Genomic DNA, 22757 nt, shown 5'->3' on the forward strand with positions numbered 1-22757 from the left:
CGTCTTGCTTTGCCCCCTGATTGTCCCTGGGGTCACTGCACAGGTCTGCAGAGTTTCAGCTGGTACCAGCTTCACTGACCATGGGAACTTCAAACACTGATAAAGCCTAGGGAGCAGCAGGTGGTCTACCTGGGGCTAAGGGGCTCCAAGGCTGTGCAACCCACCTCTCCATTGGCATCACAGGCGGTGTGTGTGTAGAAATAATCTTTGTCTGTGCAGGCCGGGCGTACCTTGCAGGAAGAGGATCCTTTTTCTAATTTGCCGAAATAAGAAAAATATTTGAAGTTGCATAAGAAAGCAAAGCCCTTCCACCACTTGTTCATGACCCTGCAACTCTCAAGCCCCTGGGATATGTTACCACACAGACATTGTGCAAAGTTGAAAATCCTGCACGCCCACCCTTCCCTTTGCCTCAATAGCATTGTTTCCAATTTCCCAAGCCCTGCTTGGATACCCTTTGCACTTCTCCTGGGTGTTATGAGAAGCCTCTGGCCCCACACTGTGGGGCAGTGGGTCAAGTGACTGGGTTACAGGCCAGCAAGGAGGGAAGTAGCTGGAAATGGCATCCTGCAGGTTAACCACCACCGGCCCAAGTTCCCTGAAACCCGCTACAATCCAGGTGCCTTAGTGTCCTGACTGTCGGTGTTGTTTTTCTACTCCTGAAGGATTGAAGTAAAACGTGGTAAAGCTTAGGGCAGTGCTTTTAGACTTCTATTTAAAATCTTCCCCTGAATATTCTCTTAACATTTGCCTAACATGAAGGCCTTTCACCTTTGAAATCTCCCCTCTCAGTGCAACTGTCCTTCAAAAACAAGGTTGCAATTTCCTTGGATTCCACTTAAAACAGAAGGTTCCTTCCACTTTCCTCAACCCAGGCATCCTAGTACTGTCCTTAATCTTGACCCCCACCCAGTGAGAAAAGCTACCAGCTTTACCCTATTCTGTACATTTTCCATCTGTCTTGTTAGTTCTGCTCCAGCCCTGTGAACCCCTGGAAATGAACAACTATTTTATGAATCTTTCTTTACTTAAAGCAATCTATTTCACCTCTTTTGAACTTAAAAAACTTTTTTTTGGAAATATGAGAAAAAAGAACAGCTTTTTCTATCTAGAAAAATATGCATAATTCATGCAAATGAAAATTAAATTTTTTTCCAGCGAATTTGCTTTCTCTAGAATAAAAACCACTGCTTTATAAAGTACACATTATAGGAGCTGGGGTTGTGGCTCAGTAGTAGAACATTTGCCTAGCATGTGTGAGGCACTGGGTTCGATCCTCACCATCACATAAAAATAAATAAAATAAAGGTATTGTGTTCATCTGCAACTAAAAAATAAATATTTTTTTAAAGTATATATTATAATACTCCTAGCTGTTACCACTACTTCTAATATGAATATTATGTCCCCTGCAGGTGAACACTTAATGATGGTGTCATTTCTTTCACTCTTTACATTACTTGACAGGTGGCATGGTATAGTGGAATGAGATTTTAAGTTAGAAAGATCTAGATTTGGATCCTGTTTCATTATTTAGTAGCTGTGTGACTTTAGGCAAGTTACTTCATCTCTCTGAACCTCAGCCCTCTCATCCGAAGAACACTGTCTTCCTTGCTGGAGCCAGCATGTGCCTGGCACTTTGGAAGTAGGTACTCATTAGATGGCAGTAACAATTATTACCTGCATGTTTGCAAATTATGTTTTATTTGGAAACTGTCACAGGAGATTTAATAAGGATTAAAAATCTCTTTCCCTCCCTTTCAGATAAGGGATTATTTCTCCACTGATCCCTTCTTTTTGCCAAATGACTTCCTAGATCAGAGACCCGCCTAATTGCAGACTGGTTGCCCTGCACTGGGAAGTTTCCTCAACTGCGCATTTCCTGGTCTCTTCAGTCCCTGTCTTATTACAGGGAGGGGGGGGGGGCAGAAGGGAACCACTGGTGGAGACAGCTGGAGTCTTCTCAGCTCATTTATTTGGTTAACAAGCAAGAGGCCCAATTTAGCATAAGGGATCCAGGGACTGCCAGAAGAGGTTTGAGGGGAGACGCTGAAAACGTGCCAGTTCCCAGGATCTTGTGTATTGGGTCTAGCAAAGTACAGGTGTGTGTTAGGAAATGCATTCTGCACAAAGACCCTGCTCTGCTTGTCAAATATTTGCTTAACCTGACGCCCTAACTCTGGGCTTTAACAAAAATGGCCCAGCTGTTTACACACTAGCCACTGTTAAAATGGTTTTCATAAATTATTAACCCAAATGCTGAGATAAGCCTCACTTTGCCAGCTCAGGTTTCATTCAAGGTGTTTAAGGAGTACACTCATCAAGTTTAAAAGATCAGCCTAGATGCTTTTTGGCTAAGGGAGCAATGTGATTTGGGTAAAGTTGGCCCTGGGCAAAACTATAAGAAGACAAAGTTTATCTCAGAGGGCCCCAGCTCTTCTCAATATCCTTCCTCCTTTCAGTATCTTCTCCCCATATCCACAAGTACGATGCTCTCACTTGGACCCATTTTATCAAAGGAAAAACTAAGGATTCAAGGACCTGATGACACAAGGCCCTGCTTGGGTACCAGCTCAGACTTGGCAACCCCCTTAACCTCTCTGAACTTTTCTTTACTCCCTCACTATGCCCTGAATAATAAATTAGATAATGTGTCAATTGTAAAGTTCTATACATATGACTTACTACTGTAACCTATACTAAGAGTATTTTCATATTAAAAGTGGAATATCCAAATAAGCCTTAATGAAAAGGAATTAATAAAAATCAGTGCTTACTACATTCCAGGCCCCTTTCTAAATGCTTTATCTGCATTAATCAATCCCCATAATAACTCTATGAGGTAGATATAATTATTTTTGTTCCCATTTTAGAGAAAAAGAAATTGAGGCACAATCACTTCTTGGCCTTTTTGGTTAAGATCAAGGGTAAGATCAACTGGGACACAGACAAGTATTATGCCCAAGCTGTCATAGAGAGTAAGGGGTGGAGCAGGGGTTGAACCTAGCCACTTAGCTCTGGAGTCCATACTCATCAGCTCCACATTCTTATTAGGAAATGGATAGCTGACATTAAACATGGCACAGAGGAATTAATCCTAATGGTCAACTCTTAGGTTTAGATGAGAAAGATGCTTCAAGTCAAACTTTTGCCCTTAACATCTCTCCTGTGAGTTCTCCAGTCTTCAGCCCTGTAAGCTCCACCTTAGTTTATGTTCTGGATACCAGCAACTGCAGCTGCTGCAGAAGCTCCCAATGGTGGCCTCTGCCTCCAGCCATTCTCTTCCTCCTCCACATGGCAGCCTGAGTGGTCTTTCAAAAGCATGGGTCAGGTCAAGCCCCCCCACCCCTGGCTTAAAGTCCTTTAATAGTCTCCACTGCTGATAGGATCAAATCCTATTTTTTTTTAATTGACTACCATGGACTAATTGCACTACTATAGAGCACAGTGCGATATTTTAATACATATACCATGTGTATCCATCAAATCAGGATAATCAGCACTTCCATCTCCTTATCATTTCTTTGTTTTTGGAACATCTGAGAACCTCTCATCTACATTCTTCACAAAATACATAATAGGTTATTGGGAACTATAGTTATCTCACCCTGCTGTAGGGTAGACCTCATTCCTCCTATCTGTGTTTTAATACCTGTTATTCAACCTTCCCCAATCTCTCTGCCACATCCCCAATCCCTCTGCCTCACTCTTCTCAATCTCTAGTAATCACTATTCTACATTCAAGTAAACTTTTTTTTTTTTTTTTTTTTTGGTGGTGCTGGGGATTGAACCCAGGGCCTTGTGCATGCAAGGGAAGCACTCTACCAATTGATCTACATCCCCAACCCTCTCAGATAGACTTTTTAAAAACAACTTTTTTTAGCAAATCCTAATTTTATTTTATTTTTTGCACCAGGAATTGAGCCCAGGCGTGCTTAATTATTGAGCCACATCCCTAGCCCCAATTTTTCTTAATTTGTCTCTCACCTGCCTCTTAGCCTTGAATGCTGCTTCCCTCTACTCAGTCACCAGCCATGCTGGTTTGTTCCCCAAGCCTGTGGCCCTGGCTTACACTCTTCCTATTCCAAATATCCTGCTCCCATTGTATCACCAATTCATCTTTCAAGATCTTAGCCAGTGCAGCCTCTCTTTCTCAGAGAGACCTAAACACCCCTCCTTTTCTGCCTCCCCTGCACACTAAACCCAGCATTCCTATCCCAACCCCTACTGCACTATCAAAAGTTACTATACTTAGATGTTTTATAACCATGTTTCTGCTTTTTGACAGGTTGGAGGGCAGACACCATCTCCAACTGTAGCACCAAGCCAGTCCTTGCAGGCACTCAGAATGCACTTGTATTCGGATGAGTCTTCTGTCAAGCTCTTCATGAATGTTCCATCACAGGCTCTTATCAGACTCTCTGCATTTTTCCCAGCCTTTCACTGACCCTTTGGAAGAGTTGGGTCTCAAAGAAATGTGACTCTCTTTGCACCACAAGCTGGTGAGGTGACCAGAATGTGACCACATTCTTCAGAGTAAAAACTTACTTCCCAGTCAAAGGTGCAGATTGAAAAACTGGTAGCAGAAGAATAGACTCCAAGAATTCAGGTTCCAAACTTAACACTTTCATAATAGCTCTCTATAAAAATCAGTTTATGTAGAGTTTATTAAAACACTTCTGGGCAGGTTTTCTAAAACCACCTTGCCATTCAAACCCTTGCACAATTGCTGAGCTTAAAAAGGAACCGGAGACATACTAACAAAGGCCACCATTGATAGATGCAGAGCAATGAAGAGGAATAAGAAATTCAAGTGGAAAAACAGGAATTTAGACTTAGAGTTAAAAACTTCCCCCAAGATCTAAACTTTCCTGTTCTCACTGAAAACTACACTTATTTGGCAAGACCTGTGTCAATAAATAGGACTATTGTTTTAGGAGTAGTATAGAAAGAAGTAATTCACAAGGTCAGTGGCTAGTCTTGGCCAAGCAAACACACCATAATGCCTGTGCCAAGTGTGGGTATTTCTCTGTAGGAATATAGGGGTCTGCTCAAGAGAGGGCCTTGTGCTGGGTTTGCACATAGTTTTGCGTAAGAAAGGGAAAAGAATTGTGATGAATATTTTCAGGGGCAAAAAGGGGATTCTTTCTCTCTCCCTTCTTGTTTCAGGACCTGCCTTGCAGATTGGACCTCCAATACCATCACTGGCTGCCTGGGCAGAGAGCCCTCTGGTGGCACTGCCCATCAGTGCTTTGATGCTCCCTGGCACCTCAAATGACCAGGCCCTGTTTCTCATATTGGGTGTTTTAGGAAGCTATCCAGTAACTGTAAAAATAGGCTGCTTCCAGCTGTCCCTCAATATCCCTTAGACCAGTGGTTTCCAAACTGTGTTCCAAGGACTGCATTTCTCCAAAGTGCCTAATTTGGATAAAAATCAATATGGTAGTGCACACTTATAGTCCCAGCTACTCAGGAGGCTAAGCAAGAAGATCACTTGAGCCCAAGAGTTCAAGGCCAGCCTGGACAACAATAGCAACATCCCAACTCAAAGAAAAAAAAATGTCTGTTTTGAATTCAACGGAGATTTAGTTTGACAAAATATCCTTAACTTCCATCTTTAGACCTTGTTATTAAAGTGGTTGTGCTCTTAGCCTGATTTGATCCATAAAGCATGCATATACTATCACATTATATCTCATAAATATATACAATTCTTATTAGTCATCTAAAAGTAAAATACAACTTAAAGTTTATGCTCATCAATATAGCCTCATGGTTCCTGTAAATTAACTTTGATGATAATTGTTAGACATTAAAAGACATAAATTTATATGCCCCTTTTATCTACTGTATCTGTAGTTCATAATTATAATTTTTTGGGGGGGTGTTGTGCTGGGAATTGAACCCAGGGCCTCACACATGTTAGGTAAACACCCTTCCACTGAGCTACATCTCCAATTCTGATGGTTTATAATCATAATCTTATATAATCTTCATTAAATAAAAGAGATTTTACTGCTTACAAAGAAAGGATTGCAATATCTTTCCCTATGGTGCAGTTGGAGGGGATATGGATTGTCAAGAATCATCCAGGTTCCAGAAAGGAAGGGCTTAAGAATTATCATCTTCCGCTTGGCCAGAAGGATGGCTCTTCTCCCTGTGTGTTTGTGGGTATCCCCATCCCAATTCTTCCCACCCTCAGAAACGTTACCTGAGTATTTGTCAGGATCACATGGGTGGCAAGAGGTTTCTCCTTTATTTGAGTAAGAATTGGCTGGACAAAGTTTGCAGAAAGAGGAGCCCTGCTTAGCTGCATATGTGCCAGGTTTGCAGGGGAAGCATTCTGAAGTGTAGGCTACCCCTAGGGAGGAAGGATGGAACAGAAAAGCAAGGATTGAGCCTGGGCACTGAGATCCTGGAGACCGACTCCCACCCCCCCAGGAAGTCAGCAACAGACCCATTTCCAACCCTGGTCTCAGTACCTGTTATGGCAATATTTCTCACAAGCACGGGCTTGGAAACTTTGGACCACACTGAGAAGGCTGTGGTTCTCCAATAGAGGACATTATTACCCCGATTTAGCTCGACCTAAAAATGACCAAAAGGAGGCCTTAGTTCATCGCAGAGACAAGCATTGCCAACTTGCTGGTTTAGCCTCTCACCTGATAGGCAGTGCCTGTTCTGACCCTGTCCTCCCCCAGCTTTGCACCTCTTCTCAGCTTGGCTCAGCTCCCCTTTCGTAAGCCTCCCCTTACAACCTCTTGTGCCCTCTCCCACTGTTCCTTGCATTGCATATGCCATGAGCATCACCTATGGCAAGGCCAATAAAGGGACCCAAGGGTCTTGGTGGGAGGGTGACTGACATCCCTTCATTCTTCTCTGGTTCTTCAGTATCAAAGCTGGAAAGCTGCTGGTCCTTGAGGTGAAGCCATAGAAGCAACAAGCCAGCCCACATGCATATTCCACCACTCAAGAGGAAAGCAAGCAGGCATCCTCATCAGACCACTCCCTTCAGGGACACAAGAGTGGAGGCTCAGTGTGGGGGAAGTCCTCCTTTAGGAAAGGCCTTGCTCCCTCCTCTGGGCTCTCCAGGAGAAGGCTGGTGAGGTACTCACGCTGTGGAATTCCCATCCTTTCTCCGTGGTTTTCATCCACCTGGAGTCATCTGCATTGGGCTGGCACTGGTCATTCTGGACCTGAAGCAGCAGGAGTTTGGGGTCAGAGTTCAGCTTTCTAAGGAATGAAGGGCCTTGCCCCGTGCTGCAGAGCCCTTCAGAGGGCCCTTTCTGATGGAAGAAAAGTTGCCAGTTTTCTTTAGGACTGAGTTAGGGACATGAGCCTTGAAGTGGGGTGAGGTCTAGCTACACAAAGAGAACATCAGAACATTACACCAGAAAAATAATTTGCAGCTCAGCCATTTGTATGCTGTTTTCATGTCTGGGCAGGGCGAAGCACCTAGGAAATTCACAGATTCCATTCTTTCCCCTCAGAGTCCTTTGACTTTTGCCTTTTCTCCTTGCCTCCTGAGGCCTCCACTCATTGCCCACAGTCCTCTCCAGAGGGGAAATAATTGTGATTTCCCAAGCATGACAACACTTGTGACTGATTCCTGCAAATGACTCTGAGCCTCAGAGGCTTTACCTCCCTCCCTCCCAGCACCTCCCCCATCCCCTCATCCTCACCACCCCACCCCCACTCTTGGCCAGGGGCTTACAAAAAACTCAAAGATGATGCTGGAGTCTGGGTAGTAGTACTCAAAGTTAACAGTGCCGGACTGCTTCAGGTTGACAGCGTACATCAGTGTGGCTGTGCACTCGTCGGTGTTGGAGGCGATGTAATCACCCCGTGGAACCCACTTGGACCTGAGAGGGAACAGGAATCAAGTTCACTGGCAGAAGCACAACCCACCAGACTTCTGGCCATGTACAGGTATCACATTCTGCTGGGTCTCTGGGGAATTCCAGACTTGTGCTTCACAAGCCAAAGCTTAGATCTGAAAATGCTCATTGGAGAGTGATAAAAGGAACTCTGAGGTAGATCGAGGAGCCTGGCGTACAACCAAGAGGAAGACAGACAGGTGAAGACTGCACAGTATGCAGTACTATGCAAAGGTGGATGGCAGGTGAGGTGAGGGATGGGAAACGTTTATTAGTTGCTTACTATCACCCAGGTCTGGGAACGACATGCTCTATAGTCATGATTTCTTTTTGTCAATAAGAGGAAGAGCTGTTTTTCCCCATTTATCAGATGGGGAAACTGAGGCTTGGTGAGTATTTTGCCCAATATCACAAAGCCATCAAGTGGGAAGGCTGGGATTCAAACCCAGGTTGGCCTAACCCTGAATCTGCCAAGGTAAGTCAGTAGACGCGTATAGTCTTCGGAACCCAGAAGTTCATCCAGTCTAGTCCAGCTGTTGTTCTGGAAACATCCACTTTAAGATGCTACATGTGAATGGTTTTTATTGGAAGGGGAAGGCAGAGAACCCCGGAGAAAATTAGTCTTGTCAGGTCTGTTTTTGTCTCCTAAATCTGTCTTAACCCTCCTGCTTCCCACCATACCCTCTCTGAGCCAGCCTCCAAACTCATCCACATCCTGTCCTGCCTCTCCAATCCCTCTCCACACCATGGCAGGAGACATTCCCTAAAATGAGAATATGACCACACCATTGCTCAAACACTCCCCTCTGACTGACTCCTCGTTGCCCTTAGGACAGGGTGTACATTCCTGCCCCACTCCTTATATTTAAGCTCACAGAATTTCTCTCAATTCCTTTGCCAAATTTTCTCTTGCCCTCTTCCTGAAACGAACTTCCTCCTCCCTCCTTCCTCCCTCCCTCCCTCTACTTAATTTCTCCTGCTGATTTAGAATAAATGCCACTTAGTCTAAGAAGTCTTTCTTGATTCTGTTTCTGCTACACGTGTCTTAATTTTCTATTTCCCTTCTCCATAGCCATAATCCCATTCCACTTCAGTTATCTATAATATATTATCAACTATTTAAGGCCTATATAAAGGTATAATAAGCACACAAGTTCAGCACCTTGCTTAAGTAATACACACAGCAGAAGCCTCTGGGCACCCCTGGCCAGTCTCATCCCTTTTCCTCTAACATATCCCTTCCCCACTGCCAAGGGACCACTCTCCTGAATGTGGTACTTAACATCCCATGGAGTTCTTTATATGTGTCTCTACACGATATATCATATGATAGTATTTGGCTTGGTTTTAAACTTCACATAAATAGCATCATACCTCTATGCTCTGAAATGTACTTTTTGAGGGGAGAGTTTTAAAGTGAAACTCTCCCCCACTTTGTGTGTGTGTGTGTGTGTGTGTGTGTGTGTTGGAAATTGATCTTGGGACCTTGTACATCGTAAGCATGCATTCTTTTAAAAAATAATTTTTATAATAACTTAATTTAATTCATTTATTTAATGTGGTGCTGAGGATTAAACCCAGTGCCTGACATGTAATAGGGCAAGTGCTCTACCACTGAGCCACAACCCCAGCCTTCCCTAGCATGCATTCTACCACTGAGCTATGCTCCTGGCCCTTCTTTTCATTTTCATTACCATACAATAATCCCTTATATGATTCTACCATATTTATTTATTTCCTTACCATATTTATTACTGGCTAATGGACATTTAGATTGTTTCCAATCTTTTGTTCTTGTGCACACTCTACTATGAACATTCTTTTTTCTGTGTCCTTAGACACATGTCTGAGTGGGATGCTTGAGGGTAGAGCCTCCAACTTTCCCAGCTACTGCCACATTGTTCTCCAAAATGGTTGATCAATTTACACCCACCAGAAGTGTAAAAGAGTCCCTGCTGCTTCACATCCTCTCCAATTTGGACCTGTCAGACTAAAATTGTTGCCAATATGATGTCGTAGGAAATGAGCGCCTAACTGGGCTTTATCTCTTACTTCCTTGATTACTAATGAAGTTGAGCATCTTTTCTGAAGTTTATTTGCAATCCACATTTCCTCTTCTGCTCATACTTTAATTCCTCTTCAATTGTCTGTCTTCCTAGTTGGCCTGTAGATTCTCTGAGGGCAGTGACCAAACTTACCTGTGCACTAATGTATCCCCAGCATCAAGCGCTGGGCCTGGCACCTAGGGAGGACTAGGGGGGATTAAACAGAGGATATGAGGGAAGGGTGATCAAAGACAATCCCACTGTTTCACTGCTTTGTCTGAGACCAGCCCAAGTCTCCAACTGCTTAATAATGGCCAGTTAAAGGAAACTTAAACTAATCCACAGGGTTCCCTTGTGTCTGCCATAATAACAGGGCATATCAGGCTCTTCCGTGATCAGTATTACTCTCAAAACAGAAACAGAAACTGAGCTCATTCAAAATGCCCCAGCTAACCAAATGGCATTGATTCTCCTTGTTGAAAGAGACATTTAATGTATTCCACAACATCAGCTATAAATAACTCCTGAGGTTTAATGAATAATTAAAAGGATGCCATAAGTGGGTTACATTTGCAAAATGCATCACAATTCTGATTTTTGTCTGAGTGGTCCCTGGTGAAGATATCTCACATTCAATAATAACAACATGTTTTGATTGATTTCTAGAGCCAGAGGCATTGCTCTAAATTCTTTTACATGTATCATTTCATTCTTACCATATTCTTTAAGAAGAGTACTATTTTTATCATAGTTTTTAGGAAGAGAAAACTGAGGGCAGAGGTGATCAGGAAACTTGCCTTAGGTCATTTAGCTGCCATCTGCACATGTTTTTCATTTTTAATGTTTATGGGGTTTTGTTTGTTTGTTTGTTTGTTTGTTTTTGGTACTGGGGATTGAACCCAGGGGTGCTGAGCTACATCTCAGCTCTTTATATTTTTCGTTTTGAGACAGGGTCTCTCTAAGTTACTGAGACTGACTTTGAACTTGTAATTTTCCTGCCTCAGCCTCCTGAGTAGCTGGGATAATAGGTATGCACTAGCATGCCCAATTTGTTTACCTTTTTTTAAAATATTTTTTTAGTTGTAGATGGACACATATCTTTATTTTTATTTATTTATGTTTATGTGGTGCTGAGGATCAAACCCAGGACCTCACGTGCGTGAGGTCAGTGCTCTACCACTGAGCTACAACCCCAGCTATCTTTTTAATGTCTACATCTATCTTTCCCTCAGTATTTGGTCTTCTGTCTCCTTCTTAACCACATATAACACCCTTTTATTACTCCCCCTAACTCCTGCTCCCTCTTGCCTTCCTGGCTGCTGATGTCAGGCTGTTCCCAGCATTGCAGCCAGGAGACATCTACCCAGGAACCCTGTAGCCTCCCCACAAATCTCAGGCCTGCCACGGAGACCCTGTTCAGTTGGTCTCTTTTGTTCCCAATGATTTATTTTGGGTCCACTTTGTGCCAGACAGGGTTAGATGCTGAAGAGACACAGCAACAACCAAGCAGACCACATCCTCTCCCACTTGAAACTTATATTCTCTTCCAAGTTGAGGAGAGAAACTTAACTAATCATACTGTGCTAGATGTCATAAGAAGAATTACAAGGTGATGCAAGAATATGTAATATGAAGGGATTGGTTCTTTGAGGAAAGTGAGTTTTAGGCAGAGACATGAGGGGTAAGGAGGAGTCAGCTAAGGGACAGGAGGTGAAGAAGCTGTTCAAAGGCCCAGAGGAGGGAGGAGCCAGGCTGCCAGTTTGCAAAAGAGAGAGAGAGAGTACTTGAGAGAGGCTGGGGAAATGGGCAGAAGGCAGAAGGCAGAGGGCAGAAGCCAGATGGACAGCGCCCCAAGAGCAATGGTTACAGAGGCACCAGGGTTTTGAGCAGGAAAATGCTGTAGTTAGATTTGTGTGTTAAAATCAATCTGGCTGCTGGATGGATGTGGCCTGGAGAAGGCAAGGAGTGGAAGCAGGAGACTAGCTGTGAGGTGTTGAGGCAGAGCAGGCAGGAGGTGACTAACTCTGGCTTGGGTTAGGCTGGAGGCAGTGGAGCAGGAGGTGACACTGGCTTGGTTTAGGATGGAGGAGGCAGTGGGGCAGGAGGTGACGCTGGCTTGGTTTAGGATGGAGGAGGCAGTGGGGCAGGAGGTGACGCTGGCTTGGGTTAGGATGGAGGAGGCAGTGGGGCAGGAGGTGACGCTGGCTTGGGTTAGGATGGAGGAGGCAGTGGGGCAGGAGGTGATGCTGGCTTGGTTTAGGACGGAGGAGGCAGTGGGGCAGGAGGTGATGCTGGCTTGGGTTAGGCTGGAGGCAAGGGGACCGGATTCAGGTTGAACAGGACAGCCACTAGGGTTTTTGCTACCAGCTCAATTGTTGCCTTTCAAAACCTCTCCAGGTGGCCATTTCCTCTCCATTTATCCAGAGGAGAAACAACCTTTCCCTCCCTTCCAGGGATGTTGTGGGATGCCTTAAGATCCTGGCTCTGAACCATGCAACCACAAGTTGGTATTGACAGGCCCACATTCTGCCTTGCTAGGAGGTAATGATTTCTGGATTCTCAGCGCAGTCCCCAGAGAGAGGAGAAACGCTTCCTTTGCATGGGTAGGAACTGACTGAGCCAGGTTTGTACCTTGTCCAGGATCAAATGACATTCAGTCTTGGGATTCAGATAGGCATTGGTCTTCTGAATCCCACACGTTCTCTCTCTTTTTCTGGCTTGTATCCTCTCTGGCTCTGGCTGTTATTATCATGCTTATAATTTTAACACATAAAACTGAACTCTAAAATAACCAAAATTGGATTTTTGAATGTCCACCCTGTGGCTTATTTCTTCTGGGATATTTAAATACAGGCATGGGAAGCATTGCTCCCAGTTTTAGAAACTTAACTGCAACACAGTTCTTCAGTCTCTTTTATTCATTTCCTGGGTACAAGAAACTTCCCTTTTCTTTCCTCCCACATTTATTGTCAATATATTATTAAAATTTTATTTATTATTTATTTATTTAATTATTTTGGTACTGGGAATTGAACCCGGGGGGCACTTTATCTCTGAGCTACATCCCTTTTTATTTTTTTTTTATTTTGAAGCAGGGCCTCACTAAATTGCCTAGCCTGGCCCTGAACTTGCAATCCTCTTGCTTCAGCCTCCCAAGTCTCTGGGATTACACACATGTACCACCACATGCAGCTGTCCTTGTCAATATTTTTTAAAAAACAACGTATGATTGCTTTTTGCATCTTTGCAACACCTGCTCCTTTTACTCCCTAGTACCCACTTGCACATCATAAATATTACTTGGAGTTGGCAGGACGGGGTAGTCAACAATTTGGGAATGGGCTTGAGTTCCAGTTTTGCCAGTTGTGAGCTAGATAACACAGGTGGATCACTTAACCTCATTGAGCCTCCAGTTTCTCATCTCTGTAATGGGAACCATAATACCTATTTTCATGGGGTACCTGCGAGGATTATAGAAAATAATGTATGTGAAGCATCCAGCACAGTGTCTGGAACATTAAAGGCCCATATGAAATAAAAATCTAGCTGTCCAAGTATCCTGAGCTGACTCTTCAACTACTGGTCAATAGTGTCATCTGAGTTAGAAAATTTTCTGGTCATTGGGGTCTCTCCAGTGGTTTGGAAGTCTCAGCCACCATGAACCAAAGCTCTAGTCCTACTCTATTCCCCCCAAATTCATTAACTCAGATTAGGCAGAACCAGTTTTAGAAGTTAGCATAAAAGCCAGGAAGGTATCCAATATGCTGCACATTGTGTTCCAGTCGGGTCAAGGAAGTTTACTGGCTGATCCAAACTTCCATAGTGGAAATCTGATTAGGTTTTTGTTTTAAATAGACTGGACCATTTGACCCTGTCCCCTTACTATCCCCTTTATTTCTTCATGTTTCTCATTGTCACAAATGCCTGCCAGTCACAGGTAAGCTTAAGAGTAGACTGAGGTGGCAGTCACCTCCAACAGTCCTGTGGGGACCTACTGCTGCCTTCCCCCTGGCAGCCTGGCTTCCTTCTCGCCTCCTTCCTCCCTGCTGGGCCGAGGGTGCCCAGCAGCCTCTTCACCAAAGGGCATGGGGTGTGTGGAAACTCACAAAGTGCAGTTCTCAGTGGACTCTGCGCTGCTCTCATCCATCTCCATGTTGGCTGAGAGGCTGGCAAAGCCATGGGGCAGCTCATCCCACTCGTCGAACCGGATGCCCGTGCCAAGGGAGTAGCGGCCCTCAGCGCACGGCTTGCAGGACTGGTCCTTCATATCCAGAAACTCCCCGGCATTGCAAGAGAAGGCTGGAAAGCAGGGCAGGGGCAAAGGAGGGGTGGTGAGGTCACTGTGGCCCCTGGAGGGGTGGATGGGCTGAGGATATTCTAAAGGGAGCAGCGCAAGGTTGGGATCCTGGAGTTTGGCTCACTTAAGATTTAGGGACATGGCACATACTATGTGATACTATTTATATGCAACCCAGAAGAGGCAAAGTAATAGAGACAGAAAATGGACTTATGGTTGTTTGGGGGTGGGGGAAGGAGAAGGGGCCTGAGGAGAGATTGTCCATGAGATGAGTTTTCTTTTCATGATTAAAATGTTCCAAAATTAGGGTGGGGATGGTTGTCACAAGTATTCTAAAAGCCACTGAAATTTACCCTGTAAGGGATAAATTTTATGGTGTGTGAATTGTATCTCAATAAAGATGTTATTTTAAAAATAAAAAAAGATTTAGGGTTGGGCAGGCTCTGACTTGCTGCAGCACTTTGGGCTCATTCCTGATAATCTTGATTCCTCTGGAGAGACACCTCAGCCATTCTGAGCATGCTTCAGGGAGGAGGATGCGGGCCCCTGATGGTAATACATGGTCCTTCAGCCTTGAATTTCCCCCTTCAGCCTCTGTCCTCTGTCTTTTCCTTTCTGGTTCTCCTGCTCCCATGTTAATTAAGATTCTTGAGACCTGTTAACTCAGTCATTGCAATTCCCTCATGACTAGGCCCCTGTTTCATATTTTTGCTTATTCTGGGGTCAAGGGTATCTTCCTAAAATGTTGTTTTTGTACTTTGTTTTCTCTCTCTCTCTCTCTCTCTTTTGTACTGGGGATTGAACCCAGGGGTGTTTGACCACTGAACTACATCCTCAGCCCTTTTTATTTATTTTGAGACAGGGTCTCACTAAGTTCCTGAGGCTGGCCTCAAACTTGGGGTCCTCCTGTCTCAGCCTTAGGAATTGCTGAGATGAGAGGTGTGTGCCACTGTGCCTTGCCTGTTTTCTTTTTTAAAATAATCAGGTACTCTTCCTACACTGATTACAGAATTAAGCTCTCAGCCTGGCACTCAGAATCTTCTCCTCCAGTTTCCCCAAAATCTATTGTTCCAGCCTGATCTCTCACTACAGACCTTTCTCCACTCCACCCTGGGTCCCAGGCTCTACCTTGAGCATATTGCTGATTCCACCTCCAAACTTTTGCTTCAATGGTCGTCCCAGCTGTTCCTCATCACTAAGCATCCATAATCCCCATTCTTCCTCACACTGTATTAACTCATTGCATTTTTCTGCCAGCCGCTGGGCTCTGGGCTGATGGGGTTTGGCTGGCTCAGTATTGGCACAGACATCGCAGGAGCTTCATGAAGGTTTGCCCAAACAATGAATGGATGAATGACTGTCTGCTGTGAGCTCCTGTAGGCAGGGACAGTGCCTTATTCATCTTTGTGGTTCACACAACACTGGAATGTCGTAGGGCTTACACATAGTAGGAGCTCACTGAGGTAACCTGAGTTAACTGAAGATGGTTCACTTGTTTCTGTTAATTACACCACACTTTTGCTCAGATCTCAGCAATATCCCTTCATAAATTTAACAAGTTGTTTACCTGCTGAACCAGCCAATGAGCTAAATTGACTTTTTAAGTCTCCTTTCCAACTCTTTGAATAATTCCTTAGTTCTAAAAATTTCTTAATTTTTATTGTTATTTCCTTGGTATTCCTAAAAGAACAGTTGAGGAGAAACAGCAACCAATTGTAGGGAAGTTGTCACTACAGAGGCAGGGCCAGGAGTTGCGGCAAGCCACTGCCTTCCTGATTACATAGTCAGATCCACAGTCAGGAAGAGTCTTTTTCCCAGAAGTGATGCCCAGTGCATTTTTAAGGTCTGTCTCTGCAGAAATTTATTGTCTCTGGCTTCCTTTCCTTTTCAAGAATGAAAGCAATCAATGTTCCCTAAATGCCCGATTTTGGCTGGTGAGTATAGATTGAAGAGAAATGCACAGGCAAAAAGAAAATGAATGCTGACAAAAACCAAGTATCTGGGTGGCACATGGCTGGAATTGCTCATGCTGTGTCCACAGATGGTATTCTATTTATCTATCTATTTATTTATGATTCTGGGAATTGAACCCAGGGACACTCTACCACTGAGCTACATTTCCAGCCCTTTCTCTATATTTTTTTAAATAGCTTTTTTTTTTAGTTGTAGATGGACACAATACCTTTAATTACTTATTTTTATTCACATATACTAGGCGAGTGCTCTACCACTGAGCCACAACCCAGCCCCCTTTCTATATTTTGTATAGGGTCTACCTAAGTTTCCCAGGCTGGTCTTGAACTTGAGATCCTCCTACCTCAGCCTCTCGAGGAGCTGGGACTGATTTAAAAAATAATAATAAAAGATTCAGATGCCCAGTTTGCATCCATGAAATAACAGTTCTGTACCAATTTCAACAGCGTTAAGGACGGGGACTAACTAGGGGACAGATCTGATTCCTTAAGGCAATTGCACTATCAGGAGGAGCCTAGCTTGGATACAGGAGGCTTGGGACAAGAAGGTTACAGCTGAGCAGGAGGGAGGCCCTAAAACAGGAAGGTTGCTTACAGCACTCGGTGCCCTTGACGGGGTCAGGGAGACTGGTGCACAGGCCTGGGGTGTGCGGCACGGCGACCCTCCACCTGGAACCTGTGCTGTCACATGCGGTGTACTCATAGTGGTACTCCGACTGCAGGGGAGAGAACAGTGGGCAAAAGTGCATTAGCAGTAATCAAACATTAACAATTTTCTGCCCAGCATGAGGGTTGCTGACACTCACCATCACAGCAACAGCCTGGGAATTGCTGGCAGGAGCCAAGGCACTGTGGTGCCCAAATGTTGACGAAGCTCCTAAGAGAACTACAATAATGTGGGATCATTTCTTTCCACCCGGACATGATCTGGTCCTAAAAATACATTTTTTTGTGTGTTTATTTGCACTTTCTTTGCTATTGTGTATAAAATATCCTGATGGAGCAGAGGAACAAGGTAACAGAACAGGCTAGAAACAGGTGGGTTTTTTCTCATCCCAAACTGTAGAATTTATGAGCAAGGACATTCTAAATGCAAGGGCTGGTCCACAAAAAATTTACAAGGGATTGTTACACAAGCTGTATTTCTAGTTCTCCGTGTTTCTCTCTCCCCCCACCCTGGCCTAGAAAGACTATGAATTCCCACTTGCATAACGAAAATGTCACATTTGGCCCAGGCAGGTGATGTGCTTTCAGCATGTGAGCCTCTTCATGCTTAATTTCTCTGTGTAAGAGGAACTCCCTGTTTGGTTGCTTTACCTGAAGTAGAATTAACTCAATAGTAATAACAAAACAGTCAAACCAAGCATCGAAATAAAACAACAAAAAGCATATAATCAACGTGCCAAATGCCATTGAACATTTCTTACTTTTTAAAAATCTTGCAAAGAAACAAACAATGGTCCACAGAATTAATGATGACTTTTGTTCAGATAAGTATTTTATAGTCTGCACTTACCTTACCCCAAACTATACTCACAGCCATACTTGGTTTTGTTTTGTTTTTACATTTTTTTAGTTGTAGATAGACACAATTTTTAATTTTTTTTTTTAGTTGTTGATAGACCTTTATTTTATTTATTTATACACAGTGCTGAGAATCGAACCCAGTGCCTCACATGCGCCAGGCAAGTATGCTACCACTGAGCCTCAGCCCCAGCCCTGGACACAATATCTTTATTTATTTATTTATGTGGCGCTGAGGATTGAACCCAGTGCCTCACACGTACAAGGCAGGCACTCTATCACTGAGCCCCAGCCCCAACCCCACAAAGCCATACTTTGTACTACTGTACCCATGAGAAAAATAGAATGAATGACCTCTTTCCACCCACATGAAAGCATGATTGTATAACATGTATAGATGTAAGAAATTGAGACAAAAATTGAGATGGTTTGGGCTGGAATTGTGGCTCAGTGGTAGAGCTCTCACCCAGCACGGGCGGGACCCGGGTTCGATCCTCAGCGCCACATAAAAATAAAGGCATTGTGTTGTGTCCATCTACATATAAAAAATAAATATTAAAAAAAGAGAGATGGTTTGAAGTTTTCTAATCTATTGTATCAGGTCCAAACAGAAGAAATATTGCATTTCTTCTGTTCTACGATTAACATTTTTTTTCACATTTTACATCTATGAAATCAAAGTGTGTCTTATAATAGATACAGTAAGGAAGCACTGTCATATTTTAATGGATAGAGTCTTTCCTTTTTTTTTTTTTTGACACATAAAAAGTGGTTTGCCTCATAAGCAGTGGCATCTCAGATGTTTTGTTTCTCATTTTGTGTTGGCAGAACCTTAGGATGAGGAGAAAACAATTTCAGCCTCCATTTTTATTTTCCTGTCTTATAAATATTCACCAAATACATACTGTATGGCTAATATGTAGAATTCTGAGCTGTGTTCAGTGGCTTGGGACAGCAACACATGAACTAATTGACCTTTGAGGTGAACTCAGGAGATTGGGGACCAGAGGAGGGGTACAGGAAGAACTGGGGCCTAACATTCAACCAGAATCTTTGGTTTTGAATTTATGTATGTATTTATATATGTATGCATATATATTTTGGTACTGAGGATTGAACCCAGGTGCACTTTACCACTGAGCCACATCCCAAGCCCTTTACATTTTTCATTTCAAGATAGGTCTCGCTAAACTGTTGAGGCTGAACTTGAACTTGTGATCCTCTTGCCTCAAACTCCCAAATCTCTGGGATTACAGTGGTGTACCACCATACCCAGCTGGCTTTGGATTTAGATGTTGCTGTAACAGAAGAAAGACAGGACATCAGGATGGGAATGCTTTGTACCTTTGGGCTCCCAACTCCTTTTTCCTCTTAATTTCTGTACGTTCCTCATCTCAGAGGATGTGAAGGTTAAAAGGGGGAACTAAACAGATATTGATTCTAGTTCTAACAATACTTTCAAAGGGTCTTGCTGCAAGAATGAGGAATAGGTAAAACTCACAGTATGTAAGTTGAATGTACAATTAAGTGAAGGCAGAAAGAATTTGGTGTTCTGTCCGAGAACATAATTGTCCTGGTTGTTTATAGTGCTTTCATAGTTCCCAAACACCATCCTATCTGATCTTCACACCTCCCAAAAGGCAAGCATAACAGGGTTTGACTCCTTCGAGAAAAACGGCTCTTGATGGGTGATTAGCTTGTCCAGAGTCACACAGCCTATAAGTCCCTGGGCTAGAACCCAGACCTCCCAACAGGAATCCTTCTCCACTTTCATAGGTCTGATCAAACACAAACTCACACTGGGCCAAATTTAACAGTCATGTCTAAAACATTAAATATGACTCTGTTGGTTATCTGCCAGCAGCAAGGCTAGGCTGGCTTCTGAGACCTGAGAATTGGTGTTAGAATATCTAACCTTGAACTAATAATTTTAGTTCACTCTAACTGCACTGAGTTAGGCCTTTGAAGGTACATGGGCCAAGTTCATTCCTTTTCATTGGCTTTCATTTGGTGTCATTTGGGTGCCACTTGGGTGGGAGGTTTGCTGGGGAAATGGTGGTTCTGAGACTTAGAAAATTTCCATTTCAATGTGTGCTAATTTTTTTATGCCACTTGGGGATGTGCACACCATCCAAGGTTGCTGGCTTGCTGCAGCTGTTTCAAACCTGAACTATGCTTTGAAATCGTACCATTTAAAACAGAAACTTACATTCAATCAGGGAATAACTGGAAAGCTTCTGCAGTTATATTCAGTGTTCTATGAACAAATCAATTCCTTGACAGTACCTCAGTTTACCCAGTGATCCACCTTTGAAAGAAAACAATCAGCATACTGCACAGATTCATGCAGGAGATACACAAACACATTCAGTGTGCATATATAGCACACAGTAACTTCTTCCCCACTGTGCACAAGTAGAATGACACATGTCCAAATCACAGTGTGAGACACAGCAGGCAGTGGGTGCTGCCTGTTCATCAGAGAAATAATAGAAGGATTTAAAAATGAAAGGTGGGAACCTTTAGTTAATCCATACTCCCCTAGCATCATCTAGCCACGTAAAACTCATGGGCACCTAATAAAGAGGAGGAAAAGATCCTGAAGTTGGAATCTGCTCTGCCTAATACTGAGCTATCTGTTGGTAACACTGATCTTACAGCTTCAGAAGAATTATTCAGACCCACAATATTTTTAATCCTTCCTATCTAGGTATTAAATGGACCATGGAAAAATAAAACTGCCAAGTCAGGATGATACGTAAATGGAATTCTGTCCTTCTTTCTACCACCCCAATTATTTCAAAATAACATGCCTTAGTTTTAAAAAAATGATTATCAGAGTAATAGAGAAGAGAGTAGAGATTGACAGTAATCTATAAGAGTTAGATGCTAGAGAGGATTTGATTGCCATCACTGTGGATGGATGAGGTTTAAACTAGTGAGCTGGTGACAAAGTCTTATGGTCCACAATAGAGGTGGTGGATGGCCATAAGGACTGGGGATGCCTTTTTGGTGTGTCCTAAGTAAACAGGAAAGTTAGAAGTGACCCCACTACCCTATTACCATTACATGTGCTCAACTTCTCTAAGCCACAGTTGCTTCTTGGGAAAAAAGAAATATACAAATACCTGCTCCATAGGCAGAACTGCTGTACACAGTTGTAAGGGCTATTCCCAAGGTTTCCTAGCTCAGGGCATAAGTCCAGGTTGTGGTGTGCCTCACTGTGGGATTGCACCTGCCTAGACAGGGTTGTCTTTTTCTCCATGTGCACTAAATTAGCTGTAAGCATAATTAAGATGAGATAGGTCAAGCACTTAGCACAACAGGTTTTTTAATTTTCAAAACAAATCAATGAGATAAATACTATTATTGTACTGTGTGTGTGTGTGTGTGTGTGTGTTTTGCTGGGCATTGAATCCAGGGCCTCACATGTACTAGGCAAGCACTCTACTCTGGGTTACACTCCAGCTCCTTATTTTACAATTTTATAGATAAGAAAGCTGAGACCTTGAGAAATGAAATCACTTGCTCAAGGTCACATAGTCATGGGATTGCCAAGCCAGGATTGGACCCAGGTTATTGGACCCAAGTCATCAGGGTCTTTGTTCAAGTGTGCTGGTATTTGAAAACAGCCAGCATAGGCCTGTTTTACTCTCACAGAGTGTGTCTGGGATTAAATTCTGGCTCTCAAACTGCTAGAAATATTACAAGGAAAGCCAAGCATGTGTGTGTGTGTGTGTGTGTATATATATATATATATATATATATATATATATATATATATATATTTTTTTTTTTTTTTGGCAAACAAGGCCCAAGGGTTAAAGACTCAAGCCCAAGGCAATGTGGAATGTGAAGGCAAAAAATGAATTTTGAACCTTGTGCTAGGCGAGTGCTCAACCACTGAGACACAAACACAACCCTGAGGATTGAATTTTATGTAGTAAGTAGCAGGGAGGAAAGTAACCCTGACCCAGAAGTAGGTCATCTCCAATGATGTGATTTTTTTTGTTGTTGTTGTTGTTTTGGTACGAGGGATTTAACCTCGGGGCACTTAACCACTGAGGCACATCCCCAGCCCTTTTTTGTATTTTATTTAGAGACAGGGTCTCACTGAGTTGCTTAATGCCTTGCTGTTGCTGAGGCTGGTTTGAACCCGCAATCCTCCTGCCTCAGCCTCCAAAGCCACTGGGATTACAGGCATGCGCCACTGTGCCCGGCTTTTCCAATGTTTTAATGCCAGGTTCCTCATAAATGTGTATTGTGTGCTGGGTGAGGGACTGCCTCAGATAACTACTTTTAAGATCTTGATTATTTCTCTGTACAGATGCATTTTAATATATATATATATTTTTTTGCAGTGCTGGGGATGGAACCCAGGGCCCTGCATGTGCTAGGCAAGTGTTCTACCACTGAGCTACCACTCCAACCTTGCATGTGCCTCCTTAAAAACAAATTGAAAGGCTGGGGATGTAGCTCAGTGGTAGAGCATGTGATTGGCATGTACAAGATCCTGGGTTTGATCTCTACCATCATAAATAAATAAATAAATACAAAGTAAAGATCATATGGCATATAGTTTTTTTATTCTGATTCTTTCTCATTTATTTTTAGGTTTAAAATTAAATGAGAGCTCAGAGAGGCGATGCACACCTGTAATCCAAGTTAGTCAGGAGGCCAAGGCAGGAGGATTGCAAGTTCAAGGCCAGTTCGAGAACTTAGAAAGACCCTGTCTCAAAATAAAAAAAAAATTAACAGGGCTGGGGATGTGGCTCAGTGGTAAAGCACCCCTAGGTTCAATCCCCAGTACCAACCCAACAAAACAAAAGCCCACAATACACTTTCCCATGTCTTTAATGGTTGCACCATAGTTTTTTTTTTTTCTTTTCTTTTTTAAACCATTCTCCTATTGATGAACACTCAGTTTTCCTTATTTTAAATTGTACTCCAGTGACACTCCCTCTGTGTCTGTGATTGTTTCCTTTGGATAGAATCCCAGAAATGGAATTACTGGGTTTTAAAGTATGAGTTTCTTTAAGAC

The 22757-nt window shown here is 43.1% G+C and overlaps 1 protein-coding gene across 3 annotated transcripts in view; it reads right to left on the reverse strand.

The window, feature by feature from the left end:
• The window catches only part of Elapor1 (endosome-lysosome associated apoptosis and autophagy regulator 1), an 83496-nt gene that overhangs the window by 22157 nt on the left and 38582 nt on the right, over positions 1–22757 (reverse strand). For all 3 annotated transcript variants that reach the window (XM_046467258.2, XM_046467260.2, XM_046467259.2), the window contains exons 2-8: positions 16788–16908; positions 14029–14221; positions 7715–7862; positions 7116–7196; positions 6483–6588; positions 6212–6361; positions 165–253 (exon numbers count right to left, since the gene is read on the reverse strand). In XM_046467258.2, coding sequence (XP_046323214.1) covers positions 165–253; positions 6212–6361; positions 6483–6588; positions 7116–7196; positions 7715–7862; positions 14029–14221; positions 16788–16908 — 888 coding nt within the window. The remainder of the gene's footprint in view (positions 1–164; positions 254–6211; positions 6362–6482; positions 6589–7115; positions 7197–7714; positions 7863–14028; positions 14222–16787; positions 16909–22757) is intronic.

This window comes from Marmota monax, unplaced genomic scaffold (assembly GCF_021218885.2).
Source record: "Marmota monax isolate L192 unplaced genomic scaffold, Marmota_monax_Labrador192_F-V1.1 WCK01_AAM20220418_F8-fsc00181, whole genome shotgun sequence".
NCBI lineage: Eukaryota > Metazoa > Chordata > Mammalia > Rodentia > Sciuridae > Marmota > Marmota monax.